The sequence below is a fragment of the Oncorhynchus keta genome, chromosome 9 (assembly GCF_023373465.1).
Source record: "Oncorhynchus keta strain PuntledgeMale-10-30-2019 chromosome 9, Oket_V2, whole genome shotgun sequence".
Taxonomy (NCBI): domain Eukaryota; kingdom Metazoa; phylum Chordata; class Actinopteri; order Salmoniformes; family Salmonidae; genus Oncorhynchus; species Oncorhynchus keta.
In genome coordinates this window covers 27,126,314-27,153,154 of record NC_068429.1, presented here as the reverse complement: position 1 = coordinate 27,153,154, position 26,841 = coordinate 27,126,314, and the positions used below count along the sequence as shown (strand labels likewise).

The following is a 26,841-nucleotide window of genomic DNA, read 5'->3' as shown; positions in this document are numbered from 1 at the left end:
GGTCTAATCCTACACTGACGGGGCATAAATAGCCTGGGTTAAACTCTCCTGGTCTAATCCTGCACTGACGGGGCATAAATAGCCTGGGTTAAACTCTCCTGGTCTAATCCTGCACTGACTGGGCATAAATAGCCTGGGTTAAACTCTCCTGGTCTAATCCTGCACTGACGGGGCATAAATAGCCTGGGTTAAACTCTCCTGGTCTAATCCTGCACTGACGGGGCATAAATAGCCTGGGTTAAACTCTCCTGGTCTAATCCTGCACTGACGGGGCATAAATAGCCTGGGTTAAACTCTCCTGGTCTAATCCTGCACTGACGGGGCATAAATAGCCTGGGTTAAACTCTCCTGGTCTAATCCTACACTGACGAGGCATAAATAGCCTGGGTTAAACTCTCCTGGTCTAATCCTGCACTGACGGGGCATAAATAGCCTGGGTTAAACTCTCCTGGTCTAATCCTGCACTGACGGGGCATAAATAGCCTGGGTTAAACTCTCCTGGTCTAATCCTGCACTGACGGGGCATAAATAGCCTGGGTTAAACTCTCCTGGTCTAATCCTGCACTGACGGGGCATAAATAGCCTGGGTTAAACTCTCCTGGTCTAATCCTGCACTGACGGGGCATAAATAGCCTGGGTTAAACCTTATCCTCTTTGACTCACCACCTGGATAGTGGATATTATTCAGCTGACTATCATGATGAATGTTTTGGCTCCCCTGATTGACGTTTCACAATGTCCCTGTCCACCAGCTTGAACATCTGTTATCTGAAGCAGTTTATAGTCGTTTGGCACACAGGTAGGTGCCCCCAGAGCAAACATGATTTACCTCCTGACGGACCAGGAGTTTCCATTGCTTACACAAGTGGAGAGAATATCTTTGAGTTTGAGATAGGGGTAACATCATCAACTAGAAATACAGTTCACTTGGAAAGTATTCAGACTGCTTCACGTTTTCCAAATTGTGTAATGTTACAGCCTTATTCTGAAATTGATTACATTTATTTCTTTATTTTAAAACCAGTTTTTGCTTTGTCATTGAGATATTCTGTGTAGTTTGAGGGACATTTTTTTTTTTACAGCAATTTTAGAATAAGGCTATAACGTAACCAAATGTGTAAAGTGGTCTGAATACTTTCAGAATGTACTGTGTGTGGCATCATACTGTATATTCATCTTAAACCCCTCCATAGTTAATGTATCTACCTAATGCTCTTCCACGGAAGTCTGAACAAGTATATTGTGTTATGTGGTTATAATGCATTGTAAGACGTAATGGAAACTGTTTGACTAGCTCAAATCATAGTTTGTGAGGAATCCCTTTTTTCATAATTCCTATTGTTTCACATTTGAAGACATCTGTACAAGAAGTCCCCTTTTTCCTTATTGTCATGATTAACCCTAATAGATGAATTGGCTTGTTTGTTAGAAGACATCCTCTGTCCGCCATGACTGTCACACTTTTCGCACTGTGCAAGCAATCCCATTATTGTTCCGTGTCACTGAAATCCAATTGTCTTCTGGTATAATATGACAAAAAAGCATACTATATGCAGGCCTCTGTCCAAGCAAACAGCCATCTCCTATGGATGATGTTATTTTGGAAAACAGTTCAGTGAGTTCTCTAAGCTGACAACTAAATGTAGGATTCTGCTGATTAATAACATATGGCTATTGAATCACTAAAATGCATATTCCACCAAAAGCATCCCTTTTGATAAGTTGTGAAGACGTGGATGTCGATGAAGGCAGCCCCCCGCACCTCTATGATACAGAGGGGTTGGGTTAAATGTGAAAGACACATTTCAATTGAAGGCATTATTGTACAACTGACTAGGTATCCCCCTTTCCCTTGAAAGGAGAGACAATGATCCCTCTCATTTGCAAAGAGATGGGATATGATAATATTCATAAATGGGGAATCAGGGTTCGATTCCAGAGAGGAAGCCTGAGAAACAGCTACCACATCCAAGGAGGGCAGCAGTTACGCATATTACCCACTCCTGACTCAGGGAGGTAGTGATGAAAAATAACAATACAGGACTCTTTAGAGGCCCTGTAATTGAAATAGGTACGCTTGAAATCCTTTAATGATCCATTGGTGGGCAAATTTGATGCCAGCTGCTGCGGTAATTCCATGTCCAATAGTGCATCTTAAAGTTGCTGCAGTTAAAAAGCTAGTAGTTGGATCTCGGGTATAAGCTGACGGTCTGCCGAGAGTTGAGCTACGGCCTTTCTCAGCACAGATACGCTTAACTGAGTGTCCCTTGGGGTCTTAAAGTGTTCAAAGCAGACCTTCGCCTGAATACCACAGCTAGGAATAATGGAGAAAGACTCCGGTTCTATTTTGTTATTGTTTTCTCCTGAACTGGGCCAGTGGTTAAGAGGGACTGCCGGGGGTATCATTTTGTGCCACTTGAGGTGAAATTCTTGGACTGGCGCAAGAATGTTTTCATTAATCAAGAATGAAAGTCAGCGGTTTAAAGACTTTCAGATACCGTTGTAGTTCCGACCATAAGCAATGCCAACTAGCGATCCGGTGGCTTTATTCCCATGACCCGCCGGGCAGCGTCCGAGAAACCAGATTCTGGGAAGTATTGTTGCAATGCTGAAACTTACAGGAATTCACGGAAGGGAACCAACAGTAGTGGAGCCTCCGGCTTAATTTGACTCAGGAAACCTCGCCCGGACATGAAAAGATTTGACAGCTCTTTCTCGATTCTGTGGGTGGTGGTGCATGACCGTTCTTAGTTGGTGGAGCGATTTTGTTTTGTTAATTCCAATAACGGACCTGACAATTTAATAAACTTTAAACTAGTTATGCGGCCAGAGCGGTCGGCGTCCAACTTCTTTGCGGCACAAGTAGCGTTCAGCCACACAAGATTGAGCAATAGCAGGTCTGTGATGCCCGGGGCTGAGCCTTTGCCGAGAGGCGTGGGTAACCCGCTAAAGCCTACTTGTGATAGGGTTTGGGTATTGCAATTATTTCCAATGAGCGAGGAATTCCCAGTAAGTGTGGATTATAAACACGTGCCAAGTCCCTGCCCTTTGTACACATCACCCTTCGCTACTACCGATTGGATGGTTCAGTGAGGTCCTTGGATTGGTTTCCGTAGGTGAACCTGTGGAAAGATCATTAACGGGTTGCCAGCTGCCGGTGCGGGGCTGTGCTCGAAAACAAAATTCTGCTGTGGGCTAGGTAGTTGTAGGGGGCTCATGCCCCCTGCCTTTCTCTTGGTACGGGGTTCTGTGCCAGGAAGGGGCTTCGGCTCTCGCCCAAGCTCGGTTCCCTGCATCTCCCCATGTCGCCTGTGTTATGCCTGACCGGCTCTCCCCCTTTCCCCTTTCTGCACGGCCTGTGGGTAGGTGCGTCGGCCATATCTGAGGGGGATTGGTGGCTGCCTGGGTCTCCCATAGCCTATAGAATATTCACATGCTGTATTTAGGCAAGTTGGAGGTGGCCAACTCACATTATATAGTTAGTGCCTTTGTAACAGTGTTTTGAGGCGTCAATAAAAAACACACAACATAGAAAGTTTATTTTATTTATTATTAATAACTAATCATTATTTAAACTTCAAGACATGCCACCAGGGGTCTCTTCACAGTCCCTAAGTCCAAAACAGAGGCCGGGAAATGTACCAAATGACTACATGAAACTCTCTTCCACATCGGGTAACTTCAAGCTAGTAGGATAATCGATTGTTTTTTAAAACGCATAAAACACCTCACGTTACAACATGGACTGTGAAGAGACACACTCTGTAATATTGTACATTTTATATTGTAAATGGGTATATTGCAATGTGTTGCTTTGTTCCTGTTTGGACCCTAGGAAGAATAGCGGCTGCCTTGGCAACAGCTAATGGCAATCCTAATAAAATACTAAATACCAGTAATCTACTGTAGTCTGAGTGTTATTTTCAAAGAACACTCAAAGGTTTTCCAGTTCCTACGTTTCTGTTCTTATAAAACCTGTACTTTGGAGCCATGACAACCATGATCCTGAGATTCTGAGCTTTTTTTCCTTTTTCTTCAATTTCTCTGAGATTTGAGGCTGAATAGAATCTGTTCAGAGTTAGATTAGTCATTACACTGTGTGCTTATTGCACTGTCATCTAGCAGCACTAAGGCTTCATCCCATCTCTGCAGAGACATATTCATTGGCTGCCTTCCAAATCTTCTTCTACTAGCCACTTGCCGTAGGCACTTCTATAGATCTCAAATTGTTGGATTGGATTATTCACCTAGTCTATATCGGAGGGTAAGATGGAGATATTGCTTCTACCAATCTTTTCAGATCTACAGTTGAAGTCGGATGTTTACATACACTTAGATTGTAGTCATTAAAACTCGTTTTTCAACAACTCCACAAATTTCTTGTTAACGAACTATAGTTTTGGCAAGTCAGTTAGGACATCTACTTTGCATGACACAAATCAGTTTTCAGACAATTGTTTACAGACAGATTATTTCACTTATAATTCACTGTCACAATTCCAGTGGGTCAGAAGTTTACATACACGAAGTTGACTGTGCCTTTTAAACAGCTTCCAGTGAAGGATGTCATGGGTTTAGAAGCTTCTGATAGGCTAATTGACATCATTTGAGTCAATTGGAGGTGTACCTGTGGATGTATTTCAAGGCCTACCTTCAAACCCAGTGCCTCACTGCTTGACATCATGGGAAAATCAAAAGAAATCAGCCAAGACTCCAAAAAAATACTGTAGACCTCCCAAGTCTGGTTCATCCTTGTGAGCAATTTCCAAACGGCTGAAGGTACCACGTTCATCTGTGCAAACAATAGTACGCATGTATAAACACCTTGGGACCACGTAGCTGTCTTACCAATAAGGAAGGAGACGCGTTCTGTCTCCTAGAGATGAACGTACTTTGGTGCTAAAAGTTCCAAATCAATCCCAGAACAACAGCAAGGGACCTTGTGAAGATGCTGGAAGAAACAGGTTCAAAAGTATCTATATCCACAGTAAAACGAGTCCTATATCAACATAACCTGAAAGGCCGCTCAGCAAGGAAGAAGCCACTGCTTCAAAACCTCCATAAAAAAGCCAGACTACAGTTTTCAACTGCACGTTGGGACAAAGATCATACTTTTTGGAGAAATATCCTTTGGTCTGATGAAACAAAAATAGAGCTGTTTGGCCATAATGACAATCGTTATGTTTAGAGGAGAAAGGGGAGGCTTGCATGCCGAACAACACCATCCCAACCGTGAAGCACAAGGGTGGTAGCATGTGGTGGGGGTGCTTTGCTGCAGGAGGGATTGGTGCACTAAACAAAATAGATGGCATCATGAAGTAGGAAAATGATGTGGATATATTGAAGCAACATCTCAAGACATCAGTCAGGAAGTTAAAGCTTGGTCGCAAATGGACAATGACCCCAAGGATACTTCCAAAGTTGTGGCAAAATGGCTTAAGGACAACAAAGTCAAGGTATTGGAGCCATCACAAAGCCCTGACCTCAATCCTATAGAACATTTGTGAGCAGAACTGAAAAAGTGTGTGCGAGCAAGGAGGCCTACAATCCTGACTCAGTTACACCAGCTCTGTCAGGAGGAATGGGCCAAAATTCACCCAACTTATTGTGGGAAGCTTGTGGAAGGCTATCCAAAACGTGTGTCCCAAGTTAAACAATTTAAAGGCAATGCTACCAAATACTAATTGAGTGTTAATTTCTGACCCACTGGGAATGTGATGAAAGAAATAAAAGCTGAAATAAATAATTCTCTACTATTATTCTGTCATTTCACATTCTTAAAATGAAGTGGTGATCCTAACTGACCTAAGACGGGGAATTTCTACTAGGATTAAATGTCAGGAATTGTGAAAAACTGAGTTTAAATGTACTAAGTTAAGGTGTATGTAAACTTCGACTTCAACTGTATGTAAAGTTTTAGGGGCTAAGGGCCAATTTGGAACTCCATAATATGTTGAGAATGCTTGAGCATTAAGATTTTCTAGTGTTCAGAGGAGAAGTGAACTGTGTGAATGCTTGATGCACACCTAATGCAGTCTTTTCACATGAAAGTGCCTCCTCACTGAGAGAGCATTAAGATCAGAGCACCAAGGGCTCTGCAATGTCACCTGTAGCAGCTGCCTCGCCAGGGTCCTGACAGACTGCCAGTTTGTGTGCATGTGCGCATCTGCACCTGTTAAACACACACCCTGCTTCTACTACTCTATCTCTGCCTCTATGAAACTACATGGTCCTCTAGCCATGATGTGACACACTGCGCCATACTCTCTAGCAAAGCCTCAGCTCCTATCCTAAAACACTGCAAGGGACAAGATCTACTCAAGGCTACAGTACAATGTATGAAATGTGCTTCAATGTCAGCTTAATACTATGTGAATCGACATGGCTCTCTGCTGAGCAGGAGGTTACACAATCACAGACAGTCTTATTGAGGTCCAACCTTGCAGTGAATGTTTTTAAATTAGGTATTTTCAGACTGTGCCCTCTGGGAAAGGCGCATAGTCTATATTGTAGTGTGATGTGGGTATTGAAGTCTGTCCTGAAATATATACTGAACAAAATATAAACTCAACATGTAAAGTGTTGGTCCCATTGTTCATGAGCTGAAATAACATTTCCCAGACATTTTCCATACGCACAAAAAGTTATCTCAAATGTTGTGCACAAATTTGTTTACATCCCTGTTAGTGAGTGCGATGCACAGTCATGTGAAATCTATAGATTAGGACCTTATGAATTCATTTTAATTGACTGATTTCCTTATGAACTCTAACTCAGGAAAATCTTTGAAGTTGTTGCGTTTTTTGGTTGTATATGTTCAGTTCATGTTCTCTGAAGATGAAAACATTGTATATTCCCAAGTGCATTTTCTCCTGAGATTGAGTCATGGAGTAATTGCTCCTTCAAACCTTTTCCTGTGTAAATGACTGAACTCCCCTGTTGTGATTCAAAATATCCCACCCTTATGAGTCACAATAAAAACATGAATTAATTACTAATGTGAGTAATATCAAAGTCATCAGATGTTGCGATTACAAAATACACAATAGGCATCCCAATTGTTCTGCTCTGTAGCAGGAGGCTAAAGTGCTTTGTCAGAATGGATTGAGGCTACTGTTACGTCTTCGCGAGCTAAGCCCGGCTAAATAAGAGGATCTGCTTTGTCAGCACTTAGCGTGACATTAGATAGCTACTGTACCCGGCACCGGTCTGTCCTTCATTTCCTCCTGAGGCTGTCACCCAAGCAAGATGCTCTTTAAGGGACACTTTTTATGGATATGATTTAATAATATATGTTTCACTTATTTTATTGATCGCTGTAAAGGGATTTTAATGTTTTCCAAACTGCTATAGATTAAATGTTTTATTACTACCACTGTTACACCTGGACTGAGGAGTTGGAAGCTTCCATGTGTTTTAATGGAGAATATGAACATTGTTGGAACTGAGGAGAGCATAGTTTGAATACCTAGAGTGAATGGGATGCAGGATTCTGGCAACCATAAGTGGTACAGATTGTGGAAACGTTGCAGAGGACGGTACGCCAGGCCAAAGAAAATGTACTAACTGTTGTTTATGAAATATTTGTAGGCCTATATTTACTGTCATGCTATTGAAGAGTGATTTTTGTCGCCTGACGACTCACTGACTTTTTCTGCTGCTCTATCGTAGGCTACATACTTCAGTCTGAGACAGCCAGTAGTTTTTTTTGTGGTGATGTTAAAATGAGGGGTGTTGTACAAAAAGTCTTGAGCGATTGGATCATCTCTAACCAATCAGAGTATCCAAGCCAATGACGAATTTTAGAAATGCTGCTTTACCGACATGTATTCTGCTTTACCGACATGTATTCTGCTTTACCGACATGTATTCTGCTCTACAGACATGTATTCTGCTTTACCGACATGTATTCTGCTCTACAGACATGTATTCTGCTTTACCGACATGTATTCTGCTTTACCGACATGTATTCTGCTTTACAGACATGTATTCTGCTTTACCGACATGTATGCTGCTTTACCGACATGTATTCTGCTTTACCGACATGTATGCTGCTTTACCGACATGTATGCTGCTTTACCGACATGTATGCTGCTTTACCGACATGTATTCTGGCTCTGGCCTAATCTGTCGGTTTCTGGGACTGATCAGACAGATTCCCGAAAATCGTTGGGGTGGTACTCAGATCCAGACTCATTGAGGAGAAGAAACTAACATTGTCCGTGGGCATGGCGTGGCGTAGCGTAGCGTTTGGCCGGAGCAAGGTATTTGGGCAGCCAGGCAACGATTTTTGCGGTTCAATGTTTATTTGGTGAGCAATGTGCATATTAGTCAAAGTCCAGTTTGATTTGTCTAGTGATTCAGGGAGTGGCTACAATTAGTTTTCATTGACAACACTCACTGCTTCCTTTTTTCATTGAGTAAGCAGAACAATCAATCTTTTAAAACTATTGTTAACTAGACCTATTACACTTTTTTGTCTTCATTGAATATGCAAATTGTGTTTCTCAAATAGAATCAGCACTTACCTCTTTCTGTTAACTGAATGTGCTCACTACCACCAGTGCAGTATTTTTAGCTTCCTCCGGGTGTAGAATCAGGTCTTGAGTGCTGTGTTTAATAATCCACAGAAAAGGCCCATCCTCGGGCTAATCAGAGGTGCTAATGAGGACTATTATCATTAATCAGTTACAGTACTCATGTTGCTGAGACGCCCTGGTCGTTGAGTGCTGGGGGATTTATATGATGTTTAATGGATCCTGCTGGTTGGGGCCTGCTGGGGCAGGATTGGCCTATAGGAGATATCTGGTGGGTCACATTGGCTTTATAGGAGAGATCTGGTGGTACCTTTTGGGGCAGATTGGTTTATAGAATAGATCTGGGCCTCTAGAATCAAATTATGTGGAATTGCAAAGCTCCAGGTAGAAGTTCCCTACGGGTGTAGGGTCACCTTATTCTGCTCCAGTACTAGCCTTCCCCTGGGGAAGAATGGCATCTAGGGCAACTTCATGGTACTCCAAGTACTAACCTATATGAATGCAAGAATGTGGAAAAAAAGGTTGAAAAGAGTTTCCATTTCTTTGCACTGGAAGTCATTTTTGTGGCTGTGAGTGATGTATAAGTGAACTATGTGCAGTGGAATGTGTAGTGTATGTTAAGTAGCTATGATTACATCTGGCATGTTTACTTAGATAATAAAGCACTATGAGTGACTGGCTGACTGGCTGGCTTTGTCTCGCTCTCCCTGTTTAGCTGTCTAACCTCTTACTGTCTGTGTTTTCATAGCTGCAGGACGAGCAACAGAAAAAGCCTAATAGGAAGTAGTCAGTCTTCAGTGCTTCCGCGACCTCACTCCCCCCTCTCATCACATACAGGTAAGTTGTGTGTGTGCCCACCACATTTGTACAGGTATCTGTTTTGATGTGTGTGAAGTGCCCCAATGAGTGACAGACATAATTAATGTTGTGCTTGCTCTCATGCAAAGTGGCTTTGGTTGGCCAGTGTTCTATCCCTGAATGAAGGCCATTGTCTGTGGGTAAATGAAGAAGAGGTCTGGAAAAACCATGTCTGAAGTGCAGTCTCTTTGTGGTTCATTAACCACCCACAAGATCATCCTCAGTCTCTCTGTAAACCTTTACCACAACAACACACAAGTGTCTCAAATGTTAGCAACCTGTCTTCAACAGCAAAAATACTTTTTCATTGTCAACGTTTAGTGCTACGGCCTTTCTAAAGACCAGACTCTGATGCCACGGTTTAAAAGGGTGAGTGTGCTGTGCTATCGGAGCAAGGACATTGGAGCCAGCTGTGATTGTGATTGTAATGGATCCTGAAGTGGCGGGCCTCAGGAAGGAAATGCACAGGAGCGCAGAGAGGGGAGGGTGGACTTCATTTATTCCAGCTTGGGCGTTTTATTTCCTGACAGGCCAATCACTGATAATGGCCCTCCATTTGCGCAGTCAGACTTTCTAACCTTGCTAGAGAACTCGGTCCTTAAAAATGAACTATGTAAGAAATAGTGACGGTAATAACAATGTTGAACTTTGGGAGAACTTCACTGGCTGGCACAGACGTATTGCAGGTGCATGTACATTCGGTAAGAGCATTGTTTCCAGTTCTCGTGTTAGGAGTACAGTAGGTTTTAGTTACTGTACATTGTTGCAGCCTGTCGCAGTTGTTTTGGCATTTGGTTGATAGCCAAGCTGGAGTGTCAACATTACCCACTGAATTTTTACATTTTGTTCACTGTTCTTTTCTTCATGAAAATAGCTATTTTCTTCCTATTAAGAATGTTGGATCATTAGTGATTGTTTTTCACATATGATTTCTAAATGGTATTTAATTTAGATTTAAATCTGCTCGCTATACTCTATTATGACTGCTGCTGTTTATCAAAGCAATCCCTGTGTCTTTTCTCTAAACACATAAGATTCATCAGTATTATCCTGTGTCTACATTGCTATTACAATTGGACTAAATCTGATTCATGTCGAAGAATGGACTTGACCTATTTTGGGTAACAGACATATACAACACAATGTACAATGTGGACCCAGAGGATATCACTTGAAAGTCTTAATTAAAACACTTGTTTCCAAAGTGGTCCTCTGGTAAAAACAATAACACATATAATGATTAAAATGAAAGACAAAAATGACAAACAACCATAAACGCATTCATTTATATTGACATCCTAAAAAGTGTCACCATTCATTACACTTCTCCCTAACCTTAAAAATCAACCATATTCATTTCACATTAAAACAATCTATTAATTGCACATCATCCTGATCCTTCAAATAAATCCACCTCACCAGCAGTAGGGGGCACACGGGGCAGTGTAGTGGTTTCTCTTACTTAGACAACCGTGTCCAAATGAAAACCTCTGCCTGCTTTTTAAAGCTATTTTTACTTTTTCTTTGCTTGATCTCCAAGGGAAGGCTATTCCATAGACCAGTTATTGCCTAACTGGGGTACACGCGCAATGCCGTTGGGGTACGCCAAATAAAAATATGATCCACATTTTAAAAAATGTAAATGTGTAAATTTAAAAATAAAAAAAATCCAAACAGTCCATTTATATTTTCCAATGGGGCTATACATTTGGGTGAGTTTTTCTCCCCTAGTAGCCTGGTTTCACTGCCAAAAATGTAATTTAACCATCTAGTGTTCAGCAAAATAAAAACACAATGTCAAATACAGGTAGCCAGTCAAATAATTAACATCCAATCACATTAACCGTTACTCTCTCGCGGGAATTCCACTAAGTAGCCAAATGTAGCTGCTACTCATTCCGTTTGCTGGAAAATTTATAATTTGCATACAAGTTGTTCTGCTGCCACAAGCACATCCAATGCTAGCATCAGTAATTCTACATTTGTTGTTAGCCCAACTGGCATGGACACTGACAGTTGTGAATCTGATGCAGCCAAATATGATGAACTACATTTGGGGTTCACTTCGATTGGGAGTAGTGCTTTTCCTCAGCCACGGTGTGTTATATGTGCAAAAGTACTATCTCACAACTCGATGAGACCTTCACTTGGACATATTAGAATCAAAACATGCGAATTTGAAAAATAAGCCACGGGAGGTTTTTGAGCGTGAATTAAGATTTTCAAGTAGTAAGACATGTATAAAAGCAACAGATACCATTAATAAGAAGGGTCAAGCAGCGTCATATATGGCGAGCGACCAAGTGGCTAGGACAGGCAAACATACTATTGTGGAGGACTTAATTCTTCCTGCTGCCGCGGATATGGCTGGGACAATGCTGGGTGAAAAGGCCAAAAAAACTATACAGACAATGTCTTCACACTGTTTCACGGTGCATCAGTGACATGGCAAGAGATGTTTTGAAACAATTACTGCTTCGCATACAACCAGTGAATTCTATGTGTTACAGCTGGATGAGTCAACAGACGTGGCAGGCCTAGCACAGCTCCTGGTATAAGTCCGTTACGTTTATGGGGGGTCAATTAAGGAAGACATCCTCTTCTGCAAACCACTGGAAACCAGGACAAGAGGACAGGATATGTTTAAAGTACTGGACAGCTTTGTGACATCCATGGTGGTCAAGATGTGTTGGTATCTGTACTGATGGCGCAAAAGCCATGACAGGGAGACATAGTGGAGTGATAACGCACATGCAAGCAGTTGCTCCCGACGCCACTTGGGTACACTGCCGCATCCACCGAGAGGCTCTTGCTGCCAAGGGATTTCCTGACAGCTTGAAAGACGTTTTGGACAATATAGTGAAAATGGTTAACGTTATGTTTGGCGTAAAAGCAACACAGCTCATCACCCTGAACACACCATCCCCACTGTCAAACATGGTGGTGGCAGCATCATGGTTTGGGCCTGCTTTTCTTCAGCAGGGACAGGGAAGATGGTTAAAATTGATGGGAAGATGGATGGAGCCAAATACAGGACCATTCTGGAAGAAAACCTGATGGAGTCTGCAAAAGACCTGAGACTGGGACAGAGATTTGTCTTCCAACAAGACAATGATCCAAAACATAAAGCCAAGTCTACAATGGAATGGTTCAAAAATAAACATATCCAGGTGTTAGAATGGCCAAGTCAAAGTCCAGACCTTAATCCAATCGAGAATTTGTGGAAAGAACTGAAAACTGCTGTTGACAAATGCTCTCCATCCAACCTCACTGAGCTCGAGCTGTTTTGCAAGGAGGAATGGGAAAAAAATTCAGTCTCTCGATGTGCAAATCTGATAGAGACATACCCCAAGCGACTTACAGCTGTAATCGCAGCAAAAGGTGGCGCTACAAAGTATTAACTTAGGGGGCTGAATAATTTTGCACGCCCAATTTTTCAGTTTTTGATTTGTTAAAAAAGTTTGAAATATCCAATAAATGTCGTTCCACTTCATGATTGTGTCCCACTTGTTGTTGATTCTTCACAAAAAAATACAGTTTTATATCTTTATGTTTGAAGCCTGAAATGTGGCAAAAGGTCGCAAAGTTCAAGGGGGCCGAATACTTTCGCAAGGCACTGTATAAGAAATGAGAGGCCCTAAAATTGACCCTGTGGTACTCCAAGGGGTATTGACACAGGCCTGTAGTTTCCTACATTTGTTTTACTGCTCTTGTGGAGTGGAACCACCCGGGCTGTTTTGAGATCCTTGGGAAATGTACTTCTACTAATAGAAAGGTTTACAATATGCATTATCATTTTAGCAGTGACACAAGCACTATTCTTTATGAATCTTGCAGGAAGGTTATCCAGCACATTTGCTTTATTTGTGCTCATTAAGCATAGTAGATTGGAACCTTTGTCCTCTGTTACTATGTACAGCTCAAACAAATAATTTGTGAAATCTTTGCTTTGGTAAAAGTTGTTAAAGACTGGCCGTAGTGTCCTGTGCAGGTGGATAACTTCTTAACCAGGGATTATAGCTATAGTGGTAAAAAATGTGTTAAAATAATTTATAACCTTTGCCAGGTCATAGCATAAAACATCATCAATATCCATGCCAATACTACAGGATTTTTTTTACCTTATGGGAAGTTTATGAGCCAATGTCCTTTCAAAGTTCCCACAGTTTGAGGCTGCGTCTATATAATGTTAGGATTTGTCCTTATCCATTGTGTATCTTGCCTGGTTTCTACAGTTAATATAACCATCATAATCTTGTTGTAGGTTTGTCCTTATGAATCTGGCCAGGTAACGATCCCTTTTCCTTATGAGGTCTAAGATCTTGGAAGTGATCCATTTCCCTGGTCGCTGTTCGATTCAAATTTGTTTCATTGAAGCCAGAGTCGAGTGCCTGCAGAAACCGATCTTTAAAAAGATACCAAGCTGATCAAAATCATCACAGTTTAGTACATGAGACCAATCCAAAATAAGTACTTCTACAAAACATTGAGTATTGTTTCATAGACTGTACCTTCATGTATTTATTACCTGGCTCTTGTAGCATTTTGGATATCTTGCGGGTACAGTAGGTTACCTTATGATCACTAAAACCAATATTCAAATCCAAAGTTGATTTACTGTCAATACACACCTGGGTTGGCTCAACAAGCAGTTGTTTTAGTCCAAATGACTGATTAAAGATATACAGGGCATTTACTCATACTTATCTTGGGTGATAACTGTACATTTGTATTAAAATCGCCAAGCAGAATACATTCTCTATCAACAAATACGTTTTGATCACAGCAATTCGATTCAAGTAAATCATAGAAATGATTCTGCTTAGGAGGCTGATAGCACACCAACAAGTATAGGATGTCATTTAGGAAGAAGTATATCTACCCATGCAACCTCAAGACCATCCATTTTCTGATCTGAACGAGGGTTACTAAAATTGGTAATTAAGTATGTTAAAAAGCATTTTTTTTAATGTGTTTGAATGGTGTGGGCGTACCCAAACAACAGAATGGTGCGTATATCGGTCATTCAAAATATTATTTAAAGAAGACCCGCTGAATGGCGAACTCAGCCAAGGTGCCATGTTCTATGAGGAAATATCACGCATTTGTTTGAGATACAAGTTTGAGGTGGGGTTTTTGAAGTGTGTTTTTCTCCAATGTATGCTTTGCCCACAAATCCAGAACAACCCAACAACATTATTTAGGTATGAGTTAACAGAATGTAAACTTTTAAAAGTGAGATTGTCACTGTACAGTTACTTTGTCTTTTAAAATATTTTAGGCATCAGCGCATTCTAGAGGAAATCCTATTCAAGTCAGAAAAGGATATTGATATGATAGGTAAGCTATAGAAAACCTTCCCCTCGAGTCTATACAATAGACAATCTCTTAGAAAAAAAATCTGAACGATTGGAACCAAGATGAAAAAATAACTGATTTTGGCACAAGATGGAGGGAATGTTGAAAGACAACTAACAATATTACAGTTAACGAAAATGAATGCTAAATCCAGTGTAAATGAATGTATAGAATATGTATTATACAAGAGACAAAATTCACAAATTCTACAGCACAACGGCAGAGTCATGTCTGAAGTTTAAAACTACTAATGACTTAGTAAATCATGCCTTCTGGGAACGTTACAAAATTCAAAAGTTATGTGTGGAGTTGGAAAGATGGATGTCTGAGGTATTGCAATGTAAATGTACTTTTAATTTGTCTGTCTGTCAAGACACGACATATGAGGGGTGCAGTGAGATCGCCAATAGGTTGGACAATACTCTTCTCATCAATTATCTTTAAAAAACGCATACTCAAACTGGAAATCAGCCAATCCTCCATTGTTCACATAAAGGAGGTGTGATGTAGTTTTTGTATGTGTATGTTTTGTATTGTTTATAATATATATATATATATATACTGCTCAATAAATTTCACATGCTGTTGTGCAAATAAAGATAATTGATGAGAAGAGTATTGTCCAACCTATTGGCGATCTCACTTGGTTACTTCCGGCGCCGACAGAGATGGCCGCCTCGCCTCGCTTCGCATTCCTAGGAAACTATGCAGTTTCTTGTTTTTTTACGTGTTATTTCTTACATTAGTACCCCAGGTCATCTTAGGTTTCATTACACACAGTCGAGAAGAACTACTGAATATAAGATCAGCGTCAACTCACCATCAGTACCATCAGTACGACCAAGAATATGTTTTCCTCGACGCGGATCCTGTGTTCTGCCTTACAAACAGGTCAACGGAATTGATTCCATGCAGCAACCCCAAAAAACGACTTCGTAAAAGAGGGAAACGTAGCGGTCTTCTGGTCAGACTCCGGACACGGGCACGTCGTGCACCACTCCCTAGCCTTCTTCTTGCCAATGTCCAGTCTCTTGACAACAAGGTTGATGAAATCCGAGCAAGGGTACCATTCCAGAGGGATATCAGAGACTGTAACGTTCTCTGCTTCACGGAAACATGGCTCACTGGAGAGACGCTGATGCTATCCGGGGCGGTGCAGCCAACGGGTTTCTCCACGCATCGCGCCGACAGAAACAAACATCTTTCTGGTAAGAAGAGTGGCGGGGGCGTATGCCTCATGACTAACGAGACATGGTGTGATGAAAGAAACATACAGGAACTCAAATCCTTCTGTTCACCTGATTTAGAATTCCTCACAATCAAATGTAGACCGCATTATCTACCAAGAGAATTCTCTTCGATTATAATCACAGCCGTATATATCCCCCCCCCCAAGCAGACACATCGGTGGCTCTGAACGAACTTTATTTAACTCTTTGCAAACTGGAAACCATTTATCCGGAGGCTGCATTCATTGTAGCTGGGGATTTTAAGAAAGCTAATCTGAAAACAAGACTCCCTAAATTTTATCAGCATATCGATTGCGCAACCAGGGGTGGTAAAACCTTGGATCATTGTTACTCTAACTTCCGCAACGCATATAAGGCCCTGCCCCGCCCCCCTTTCGGAAAAGCTGACCACGACTCCATTTTGTTGATCCCTGCCTACAGACAGAAACTTAAACAAGAGGCTCCCACGCTGAGGTCTGTCCAACGCTGGTCCGACCAAGCTGACTCCACACTCCAAGACTGCTTCCATCACGTGGACTGGGACATGTTTCGTATTGCGTCAGATAAAAATATTGCAGAATACGCTGATTCGGTGTGCGAGTTCATTAGAACGTGCGTTGAAGATGTCGTTCCCATAGCAACGATAAAAACATTCCCTAACCAGAAACCGTGGATTGATGGCAGCATTCGCGTGAAACTGAAAGCGCGAACCACTGCTTTTAATCAGGGCAAGGTGTCTGGTAACATGACCGAATACAAACAGTGCAGCTATTCCCTCCGCAAGGCTATCAAACAAGCTAAGTGTCAGTACAGAGACAAAGTAGAATCTCAATTCAACGGCTCAGACACAAGAGGCATGTGGCAGGGTCTACAGTCAATCACGGACTAAAAGAAGAAACCCAGCCCAGTCACGGACCAGGATGTCTTGCTCCCAGGCAGACTAAATAACTTTTTTGCCCGCTTTGAGGACAATACAGTGCCACTGACACGGCCTGCAACGAAAACATGCGGTCTCTCCTTCACTGCAGCCGAGGTGAGTAAGACATTTAAACGTGTTAACCCTCGCAAGGCTGCAGGCCCAGACGGCATCCCCAGCCGCGCCCTCAGAGCATGTGCAGACCAGCTGGCCGGTGTGTTTACGGACATATTCAATCAATCCCTATACCAGTCTGCTGTTTCCACATGCTTCAAGAGGGCCACCATTGTTCCTGTTCCCAAGAAAGCGAAGGTAACTGAGCTAAACGACTACCGCCCCGTAGCACTCACTTCCGTCATCATGAAGTGCTTTGAGAGACTAGTCAAGGACCATATCACCTCCACCCTACCTGACACCCTAGACCCACTCCAATTTGCTTACCGCCCAAATAGGTCCACAGACGATGCAATCTCAACCACACTGCCCTAACCCATCTGGACAAGAGGAATACCTATGTGAGAATGCTGTTCATCGACTACAGCTCGGCATTCAACACCATAGTACCCTCCAAGCTCGTCATCAAGCTCGAGAGCCTGGGTCTCGACCCCGCCCTGTGCAACTGGGTACTGGACTTCCTGACGGGCCGCCCCCAGGTGGTGAGGGTAGGCAACATCTCCTCCCCGCTGATCCTCAACACGGGGGCCCCACAAGGGTGCGTTCTGAGCCCTCTCCTGTACTCCCTGTTCACCCACGACTGCGTGGCCACGCACGCCTCCAACTCAATCATCAAGTTTGCGGACGACACAACAGTGGTAGGCTTGATTACCAACAACGACGAGACGGCCTACAGGGAGGAGGTGAGGGCCCTCGGAGTGTGGTGTCAGGAAAATAACCTCACACTCAACGTCAACAAAACTAAGGAGATGATTGTGGACTTCAGGAAACAGCAGAGGGAACACCCCCCTATCCACATCGATGGAACAGTAGTGGAGAGGGTAGCAAGTTTTAAGTTCCTCTGCATACATTTACATTTTACATTTACATTTACATTTTACATTTAAGTCATTTAGCAGACGCTCTTATCCAGAGCGACTTACAAATTGGTGCATTCACCTTATGACATCCAGTGGAACAGCCACTTCACAATAGTGCATCTAAATCTTTTAAGGGGGGTGAGAAGGATTACTTTATCCTATCCTAGGTATTCCTTAAAGAGGTGGGGTTTCAGGTGTCTCCGGAAGGTGGTGATTGACTCCGCTGTCCTGGCGTCGTGAGGGAGTTTGTTCCACCATTGGGGGGCCAGAGCAGCGAACAGTTTTGACTGGGCTGAGCGGGAACTGTTCAGCTTGAGGTGGTGATCCGTCATCCACACTGATATGTCTGCCAGACATGCAGAGATGCGATTCGCCACCTGGTCATCAGAAGGGGGAAAGGAGAAGATTAATTGTGTGTCGTCTGCATAGCAATGATAGGAGAGACCATGTGAGGTTATGACAGAGCCAAGTGACTTGATGTATAGCGAGAATAGGAGAGGGCCTAGAACAGAGCCCTGGGGGACACCAGTGGTGAGACCGCGTGGTGAGGAGACAGATTCTCGCCACGCCACCTGGTGGGAGCGACCTGTCAGGTAGGACGCAATCCAAGCGTGGGCCGCACCGGAGATGCCCAACTCGGAGAGGGTGGAGAGGAGGATCTGATGGTTCACAGTATCGAAGGCAGCCGATAGGTCTAGAAGGATGAGAGCAGAGGAGAGATAGTTAGCTTTAGCAGTGCGGAGCGCCTCCGTGATACAGAGAAGAGCAGTCTCAGTTGAATGACTAGTCTTGAAACCTGACTGATTTGGATCAAGAAGGTCATTCTGAGAGAGATAGCGGGAGAGCTGGCCAAGGACGGCACGTTCAAGAGTTTTGGAGAGAAAAGAAAGAAGGGATACTGGTCTGTAGTTGTTGACATCGGAGGGATCGAGTGTAGGGTTTTTCAGAAGGGGTGCAACTCTCGCTCTCTTGAAGACGGAAGGGACGTAGCCAGCGGTCAGGGATGAGTTGATGAGCGAGGTGAGGTAAGGGAGAAGGTCTCCGGAAATGGTCTGGAGAAGAGAGGAGGGGATAGGGTCAAGCGGGCAGGTTGTTGGGCGGCCGGCCGTCACAAGACGCGAGATTTCATCTGGAGAGAGAGGGGAGAAAGAGGTCAGAGCACAGGGTAGGGCAGTGTGAGCAGAACCAGCGGTGTCGTTTGACTTAGCAAACGAGGATCGGATGTCGTCGACCTTCTTTTCAAAATAGTTGACGAAGTCATCTGCAGAGAGGGAGGAGGGGGGGGAGGGGGAGGAGGATTCAGGAGGGAGGTGAAGGTGGCAAAGAGCTTCCTAGGGTTAGAGGCAGATGCTTGGAATTTAGTGGTAGAAAGTGGCTTTAGCAGCAGAGACAGAGGAGGAAAATGTAGAGAGGAGGGAGTGAAAGGATGCCAGGTCCGCAGGGAGGCGAGTTTTCCTCCATTTCCGCTCGGCTGCCCGGAGCCCTGTTCTGTGAGCTCGCAATGAGTCGTCGAGCCACGGAGCGGGAGGGGAGGACCGAGCCGGCCTGGAGGATAGGGGACATAGAGAGTCAAAGGATGCAGAAAGGGAGGAGAGGAGGGTTGAGGAGGCAGAATCAGGAGATAGGTTGGAGAAGGTTTGAGCAGAGGGAAGAGATGATAGGATGGAAGAGGAGAGAGTAGCGGGGGAGAGAGAGCGATGGTTGGGACGGCGCGATACCATCCGAGTAGGGGCAGTGTGGGAAGTGTTGGATGAGAGCGAGAGGGAAAAGGATACAAGGTAGTGGTCGGAGACTTGGAGGGGAGTTGCAATGAGGTTAGTGGAAGAACAGCATCTAGTAAAGATGAGGTCGAGCGTATTGCCTGCCTTGTGAGTAGGGGGGGAAGGTGAGAGGGTGAGGTCAAAAGAGGAGAGGAGTGGAAAGGAGGCAGAGAGGAATGAGTCAAAGGTAGACGTGGGGAGGTTAAAGTCGCCCAGAACTGTGAGAGGTGAGCCGTCCTCAGGAAAGGAGCTTATCAAGGCATCAAGCTCATTGATGAACTCTCCGAGGGGACCTGGAGGGCGATAAATGCACATCACAGACAAACTGAATTGGTCCACTCACCCAGACAGCGTCGTGAAGAAGGCGCAGCAGCGCCTCTTCAACCTCAGGAGGCTGAAGAAATTTGGCTTGTCACCAAAAGCACTCACAAACTTCTACAGATGCACAATCGAGAGCATCCTGGCGGGCTGTATCACCGCCTGGTACGGCAACTGCTCCGCCCTCAACCGTAAGGCTCTCCAGAGGGTAGTGAGGTCTGCACAACGCATCACCGGGGGCAAACTACCTGCCCTCCAGGACACCTACACCACCCGATGTTACAGGAAGGCCATAAAGATCATCAAGGACATCAACCACCCGAGCCACTGCCTGTTCACCCCGCTATCATCCAGAAGGCGAGGTCAGTACAGGTGCATCAAAGCTGGGACCGAGAGACTGAAAAACAGCTTCTATCCCAAGGCCATCAGACTGTTAAACAGCCACCACTAACATTGAGTGGCTGCTGCCAACACACTGACATTGACACTGACCCAACTCCAGCCACTTTAATAATGGGAATTGATGGGAAATTATGTAAATATATCACTAGCCACTTTAAACAATGCTACCTTATATAATGTTACTTACCCTACATTATTCATCTCATATGCATACGTATATACTGTACTCTGTATCATCGACTGCATCCTTATGTAATACATGTATCACTAGCCACTTTAACTATGCCACTTTGTTTACTTTGTCTACATACTCATCTCATATGTATATATGCAACAACCCAGCAGCAGGACCGCTACCTCCGCCTTTGTGCAAGGAGGAGCAGGACGAGCACTGCCAGAGCCCTGCAAAATGACCTCCAGTAGGCCACAAATGTGCATGTGTCTGCTCAAACGGTCAGAAACAGACTCCATGAGGGTGGTATGAGGGCCCGATGTCCACAGGTGGGGGTTGTGCTTAAAGCCCAACACCGTGCAGGATGTTTGGCATTTCCCAGCGAACACCAAGATTGGCAAATTCGCCACTGGCGCCCTGTGCTCTTCACAGATGAAAGCAGGTTCACACTGAGCACATGTGACAGTCTGAAGACGCCGTGGAGAACGTTCTGCTGCCTGCAACATCCTCCAGCATGACCGGTTTGGCGGTGGGTCAGTCATGGTGTGGGGTGGCATTTCTTTGGGGGGCCGCACAGCCCTCCATGTGCTCGCCAGAGGTAGCCTGACTGCCATAAGGTACCGAGATGAGATCCTCAGACCTCTTGGAGACCATATGCTGGTGTGGTTGGCCCTGGGTTCCTCCTAATGCAAGACAATGCTTGACCTCATGTGGCTGGAGTGTGTCAGCAGTTCCTGCAAGAGGAAGGCATTGATGCTATGGACTGGCCCGTCCGTTCACCAGACCTGAATCCAATTGAGCACATCTGGGACATCATGTCTCGCTCCATCCACCACTTTGCACCACAGACTGTCCAGGAGTTGGCCATCAGGAGACCATCCGCCACCTCATCAGGAGCATGCCCAGACGTTGTAGGGAGGTCATACAGGCACGTGGAGGCCACACACACTACTGAGCCGCATTTTGACTTGTTTTAAGGACATTACATCAAAGTTGGATCAGCCTGTAGTGTGGTTTTCCACTTTAATTTTGAGTATGACTCTAAATCCAGACCTCCATGGGTTGATAAATTTGATTTCCATTGATCATTTTTGTGTGGTTTTGTTGTCAGCACATTCAACTATGTAAAGAAAAAACAATTTAATCAGAATATTTCATTCATTCAGATCTAGGACGTGTTATTTTAGTGTTCCCTTTATTTTTTTGGAGCAGTGTATATAAAAGAATATGAACTTTTAAAGTGAGATTTTCACTGGATAGTTACCATGTGTTCCTTTTCCTCAGGTGTGTTCTATCCCATCCTGGTGATGTACTTACCTACGCACATCAGCTATAATTAAATTACACCACAAACAGGTGACATCGCCATATAAACAGCCTCTCTCTGTTCCTCAGTACCACCATTGTTCCCCCAGTATTGCATAGCCTTCTCGCTATCAGATTTGTCTCAGGGGTTGCCATCGTTGCCCTTGGTTTATTAACTGTTTACTCGAGCCTTTGGCTACAGAGTTAATTGTGGTTAATTAACGTTGGACCAAGGGTTAGTTCTTTACCTTAATGCTGAGGGAACACAAGGCCTAGTTGCTGCCGTTGGGGAAAGTCCCGTAGTATGATGTGTTCAATAGCCTGAGGCAGGACCACAGAACAGTAGGCATGTGGGTAATAAGTGGATGCTGTCCATGTGGATGGTGAGATTGAGAGATGGAGGGATCATTTGGAGGGCCTCCCTGGTAGAGGATGCTTCAGGCTCCACTATAGGACTTCAAGTTCTGCAATAAAACTCCAAGACCCCAACTATTAGCAACTGTTAGCTAATGGCTAACTAACATCTTATGGACTGTTGTAAATGTCTTTTATAGCCAGATGTCTTCACCCAGACTGTCTTTGATAGCTATTTAGACTACGGTATTAGCCTAAAGGCTACTCTTACAGTAGCTGATAACTCCACCGATAACTGATATACAATTAATAGGATTAAAAAAGGGGGATTTTCTCTTGCTTTTCTGAACATTTGCGGCCATTCTCGTGTCATTGTCACAATGTATGAAATAAACATTTGAAGCATAGTTATTGGACAATTGCTCTTTTGGATGGCAATTTATGAAAATTCAGTGGTGGTAAAATACTTTAAAGTACACTTGTAGTTTTTGGGGATATCTGTACATTACTATTTATATTTTTGACAACTTTTACTCTTACTCCATACTTTTACTCCATTCCTAAAGAAAATATTGTACTTTTTACTCTATACATTTTTTTCCTGACAACCCAAAGTACGTGTTACGTTTTGAATGCTAAGCATGACAGGAAATTTGTCAAATTCACTCACTTCTCAAGATGACACGTGGTCACCCCTACTGCCTATGGTCTGGGGGACTCAATAAACACAAAGGCATCTTTTGTAAATAATCTCTGAGTGTGCCCCTGGCTAAAAACTATAAAATGGTGCCGTCTGCATTGCTTAATACATGGAATTTGAAATGATTTACACTTTTACTTCTACATTTGATACTTAAGTGTAATTACATTTATTTTTGATTCTGAAGTAGATTTAAATATTTATTGCTGCCAATAGTCAGCAATAAAATGCTTATGGTCAGGCTTTATTTATTTCCAGAAAGTAATTTATACTAGTTCTTTGTGGTTATCTGAAAAATTACATGAGAATGTGGCATACATAGGAAATATGAATCTGAATCTAGACTTTTACTCAAGTACTATTTTACTGGGTAACTTTTACCAATTAGGTACTTTTCCCACCACTGGAAATATTACTTTCATTTCCCTGCTGTAAAACCTTATATCGACAAGTTTTGCCCCCCAAAAAAAAAACATTTGTTGGGCTCATTTTTTCTTCTTTTCTTTTGTGCCATTAATCATGTTTCTCCTGATTAATCCAAGCTGATGAGCTGCAATGTGGAAGTATATTATTATGATTATGTAATTACTGCTTCAAGCAGAGCAGTCCCATTTGAGAGACAGTCCCATTTCAGTCTTCCTAGATTAAGCTCCTTCAGATAAGAGCCAATGAAACACAATTAAATCTAAAATTCTGTGTAAAGTACAATAGCTGAGAGTAAATTGATGAAGACATGTGTCATCTATGCTGGCTTATTACACTTTCTTATTTAAAGAAAAAAGACCAAGTCTTTATATAGGTTTGGTATGGGTTTGATTCTATGCTGTAGGCTCAGTATTATTATTTCCTTGACTCATTTAAAATGCATTTGTCTCAAGTTTCTGGAATGTTTTCTTTAATAACTTGTAATCTCCTCTTGTTTCTCTGCTTCCTCTCTGAACAACAGGAACGAGTCCTCAAGACAGCCCCAGAAACTTCTCTCCTAGTGCCTCAGCCCACTTCTCATTTGCACGGAGGTATTAGTAAAAGTCAATGCCAGTTGAACCTTTTCTCCGTAACTCTACTCAACTAGCATACCAATAGTCTGCAATACAATGCTTATGGGCAGGTTTTATTATTTTAAGTAGTAAAGTAGTAGTAGTAGTACTTTATCTTGGTGGTTATCTGACAAATGGTATGAGAATTGAGGCATCCATAGGAAATATGAATCTTAAAAGAAACATGTATCTTTTTTTAAACAACAAAGCCACATTGTGGTGCTATTATTGTCTGCCGCAGACAGGCAGCGGTTCTTTTGAGAAGCGAAGGCAGGATCTCACCGTGTTCTGACAGGCTCTCTATACAGAGATTGAAATCACAGGCAGGTTCAAGGGTTCAGTCTTTTACCATCATCAGACTCAAACTCCTCGTGTTTTCTGAAGTGCTTTTCTCCACGTCTTCACAAAAAGCCTGAAATCTTTTTTTGTTCAACCTTCACTCAACACGACTTTTAACAGCTTATTTATTTATTATTTATTCCGTCAGTGCCACAGACCAGACAAGTCATGTTCGGACTCTGTTTTGTCATGTAAACATCATAGCTCTTCATAGCTCTTCTTCCTGTTACTCATGTCTATGAATACACAACGTCATTGTTACCTTGCCATTATACCTGAATCACATCTGTTTGATGTGTTTCTAGATGTCCCTACATTTTATCCCCACACGTTATTCCTCTGAGTTTGTATCAATGTTCAGTGTTATTGGTTAGTGCAACAGAAGACATCTCACTACTCGGTAGGTTGGGGCGGCAGGGTAGGTTGGGGTGGCAGGGTAGCCTAGTGGTTAGAGCGTTGGACTAGTAACCGAAAGGTTGCAAGATCAAATCTCTGAGCTGACAAGGTTCAAATCTGTTGTTTTGCCCCTGAACAAGGCAGTTAATCCGCTGTTCCTAGGCCGTCATTGAAAATAAGAATTTGTTCTTGACTGACTTGCCTAGTTAAATAAAGGTCAAATATGTGGGTGGCAGGTAGCGTAGATCAAGGAAACTGCGTCCCGTGTGGGTTCGATTCTCACGGGGGACCTGTACGACAATGTGTGCATTCACTACTGTATGTCACTCTGGATAAAAGTGTCTGCTAAGTGACTCCAATGTAATCCACTGTAAATGATGCAGTAGGCTATTTAAAAGCAGTCTTTCCTACCTATTCTTCCGGAAAGGTAAAGGTTGCAAATGACCTAACTCTGCACATAGGTCAAAGGTCATCTAGAACGTTGTGCATTTGTAGTGTAGGTATGTTATTCAACATCCTGGAGCTTTGAGTAGTCTTGTTTTGAATATCATTAATAGTTATTTTTATGTTTTGTTAACTACAGTTCTCATATTACTGATTTAGTTATGGATGGTTTCTGAGTTTATGATGACGTCTGTCTCTTTCTATCTCTGTCTGTGTGTTTGAGCAGGACTGATGGACGACGCTGGTCTTTGGCCTCTCTGCCTTCCTCTGGCTATGGCACCAACACACCCAGCTCCACTGTTTCTGTATGTACCATACCACTCAATTTGTTAAAGGCCATGAAAACAAAATATATTATGTGTTAGCTAGATTTTTAAAAAGCAATGCCAAAAAGGTTGTTTAACATAACTTTTTCACATACTGGTGGAAAACCCTTTCAATCTAAAAATACATATACTGTACCAGATCACTGGATATTCAAATAATCGTTCAAATAAATATGTTTCAATGTGAAATGATCATCTGATGGGCATCCTCTAGTCTGTACTTCAGTCACCTGTACTGTACTGTGCTGTGCTGTAGGCTACTGGTAGTCAGAGATGATTGGTGCCATTCCCCCGCTAGTGTCTTGCAGGCTGACACATACCACCAGACGCTGTATTTAGGGCCAGCAGATTTGTTTTGGAGTAAATATGGCCCTGGCACACAGCTAGGCCACCCACACACACACAAACACAAACACATAACTCTGCTCTGTTTACTGACAAACTCAAATCACACAGGCAGGCGACGGTCAACTCTCTGACACACACACACACACACACACACACACACACACACACACACACACACACACACACACACACACACACACACACACACACACACAACCCCATGGCAAACTACACAACCCCATGGCAGACTACACAAAGTAAACAAGCCGTCACACACAAAGTAATGGGTTGTTTGTTAACGGCCATGTTTTTTGAGGACCATCAATTAGAGCTGATAAATACTTAACATGTTGCCGGAGGCTGGTGAGGGCGACTGGTTAGGGGGAACTACCATAGAGCGGGATTAACACCAGCAACTGTGTTGTTTGTCCAGGCTATGTTTACAGTTTAGTTTAAATTGAATCCCTATTTGGATTGGATTTGAGAACAATGTAATGAGGAAACATGGGAATGTTCACAGTAATTTGTTAGCTTTCATCTACTGTACCGTCGCAACCGTTTTGGCACCCATAAGTTTGTCCTTCATTTTCAAGACACTGTATAAGGGCATCAATACTGTAATGAACATTTACCCAATCAAATAAACACAACAGTCAGAAAAAACATGCTACTCTCCTGGTATCTGTCATTCTCTCGTGCAAAAACATGAATCAAAGCATTAGCCTCTCCTTTTTATCTTTTCTTTTCTCGTTCAATGTATTTTATTTCATTTCCAGTCGTCCTGTTCATCACAGGAGAAGCTGCACCAGCTACCCTTCCAGCCCACCCCGGATGAGCTGCACTTTCTCTCCAAGCACTTCTGCACCGAGAGCATCGCCGGGGACGACCGACGGAGGGGGAACGCGCCAATGCGACCCCGCTCGCGCAGTCTCAGGTATGTACGGAGGCCCGGCCAGGTCATACACCTTTAAGGATGCTGGGAATAACAGTTGCTGAAAATGACAGTCC

General features: G+C 43.2%; 1 protein-coding gene across 8 annotated transcripts in view; it reads left to right on the top strand.

Annotated features, from left to right (window-relative positions):
* mast4 (microtubule associated serine/threonine kinase family member 4) overlaps positions 1 to 26,841 on the top strand; it is a 172,169-nt gene that overhangs the window by 112,899 nt on the left and 32,429 nt on the right. For 5 of the 8 annotated variants that reach the window (XM_035775808.2, XM_035775806.2, XM_052525600.1 and 2 more), the window contains 4 exons: positions 9,286 to 9,374; positions 23,890 to 23,959; positions 25,386 to 25,464; positions 26,610 to 26,767. In XM_035775808.2, the coding sequence (XP_035631701.1) occupies positions 9,286 to 9,374; positions 23,890 to 23,959; positions 25,386 to 25,464; positions 26,610 to 26,767 (396 nt within the window). Of the gene's footprint in view, positions 1 to 7,321; positions 7,539 to 9,285; positions 9,375 to 9,984; positions 10,097 to 23,889; positions 23,960 to 25,385; positions 25,465 to 26,609; positions 26,768 to 26,841 lie in introns of those variants that run through there. The other 3 variants (XM_052525601.1, XM_035775809.2, XM_035775812.2) reach the window with 3 other exon arrangements.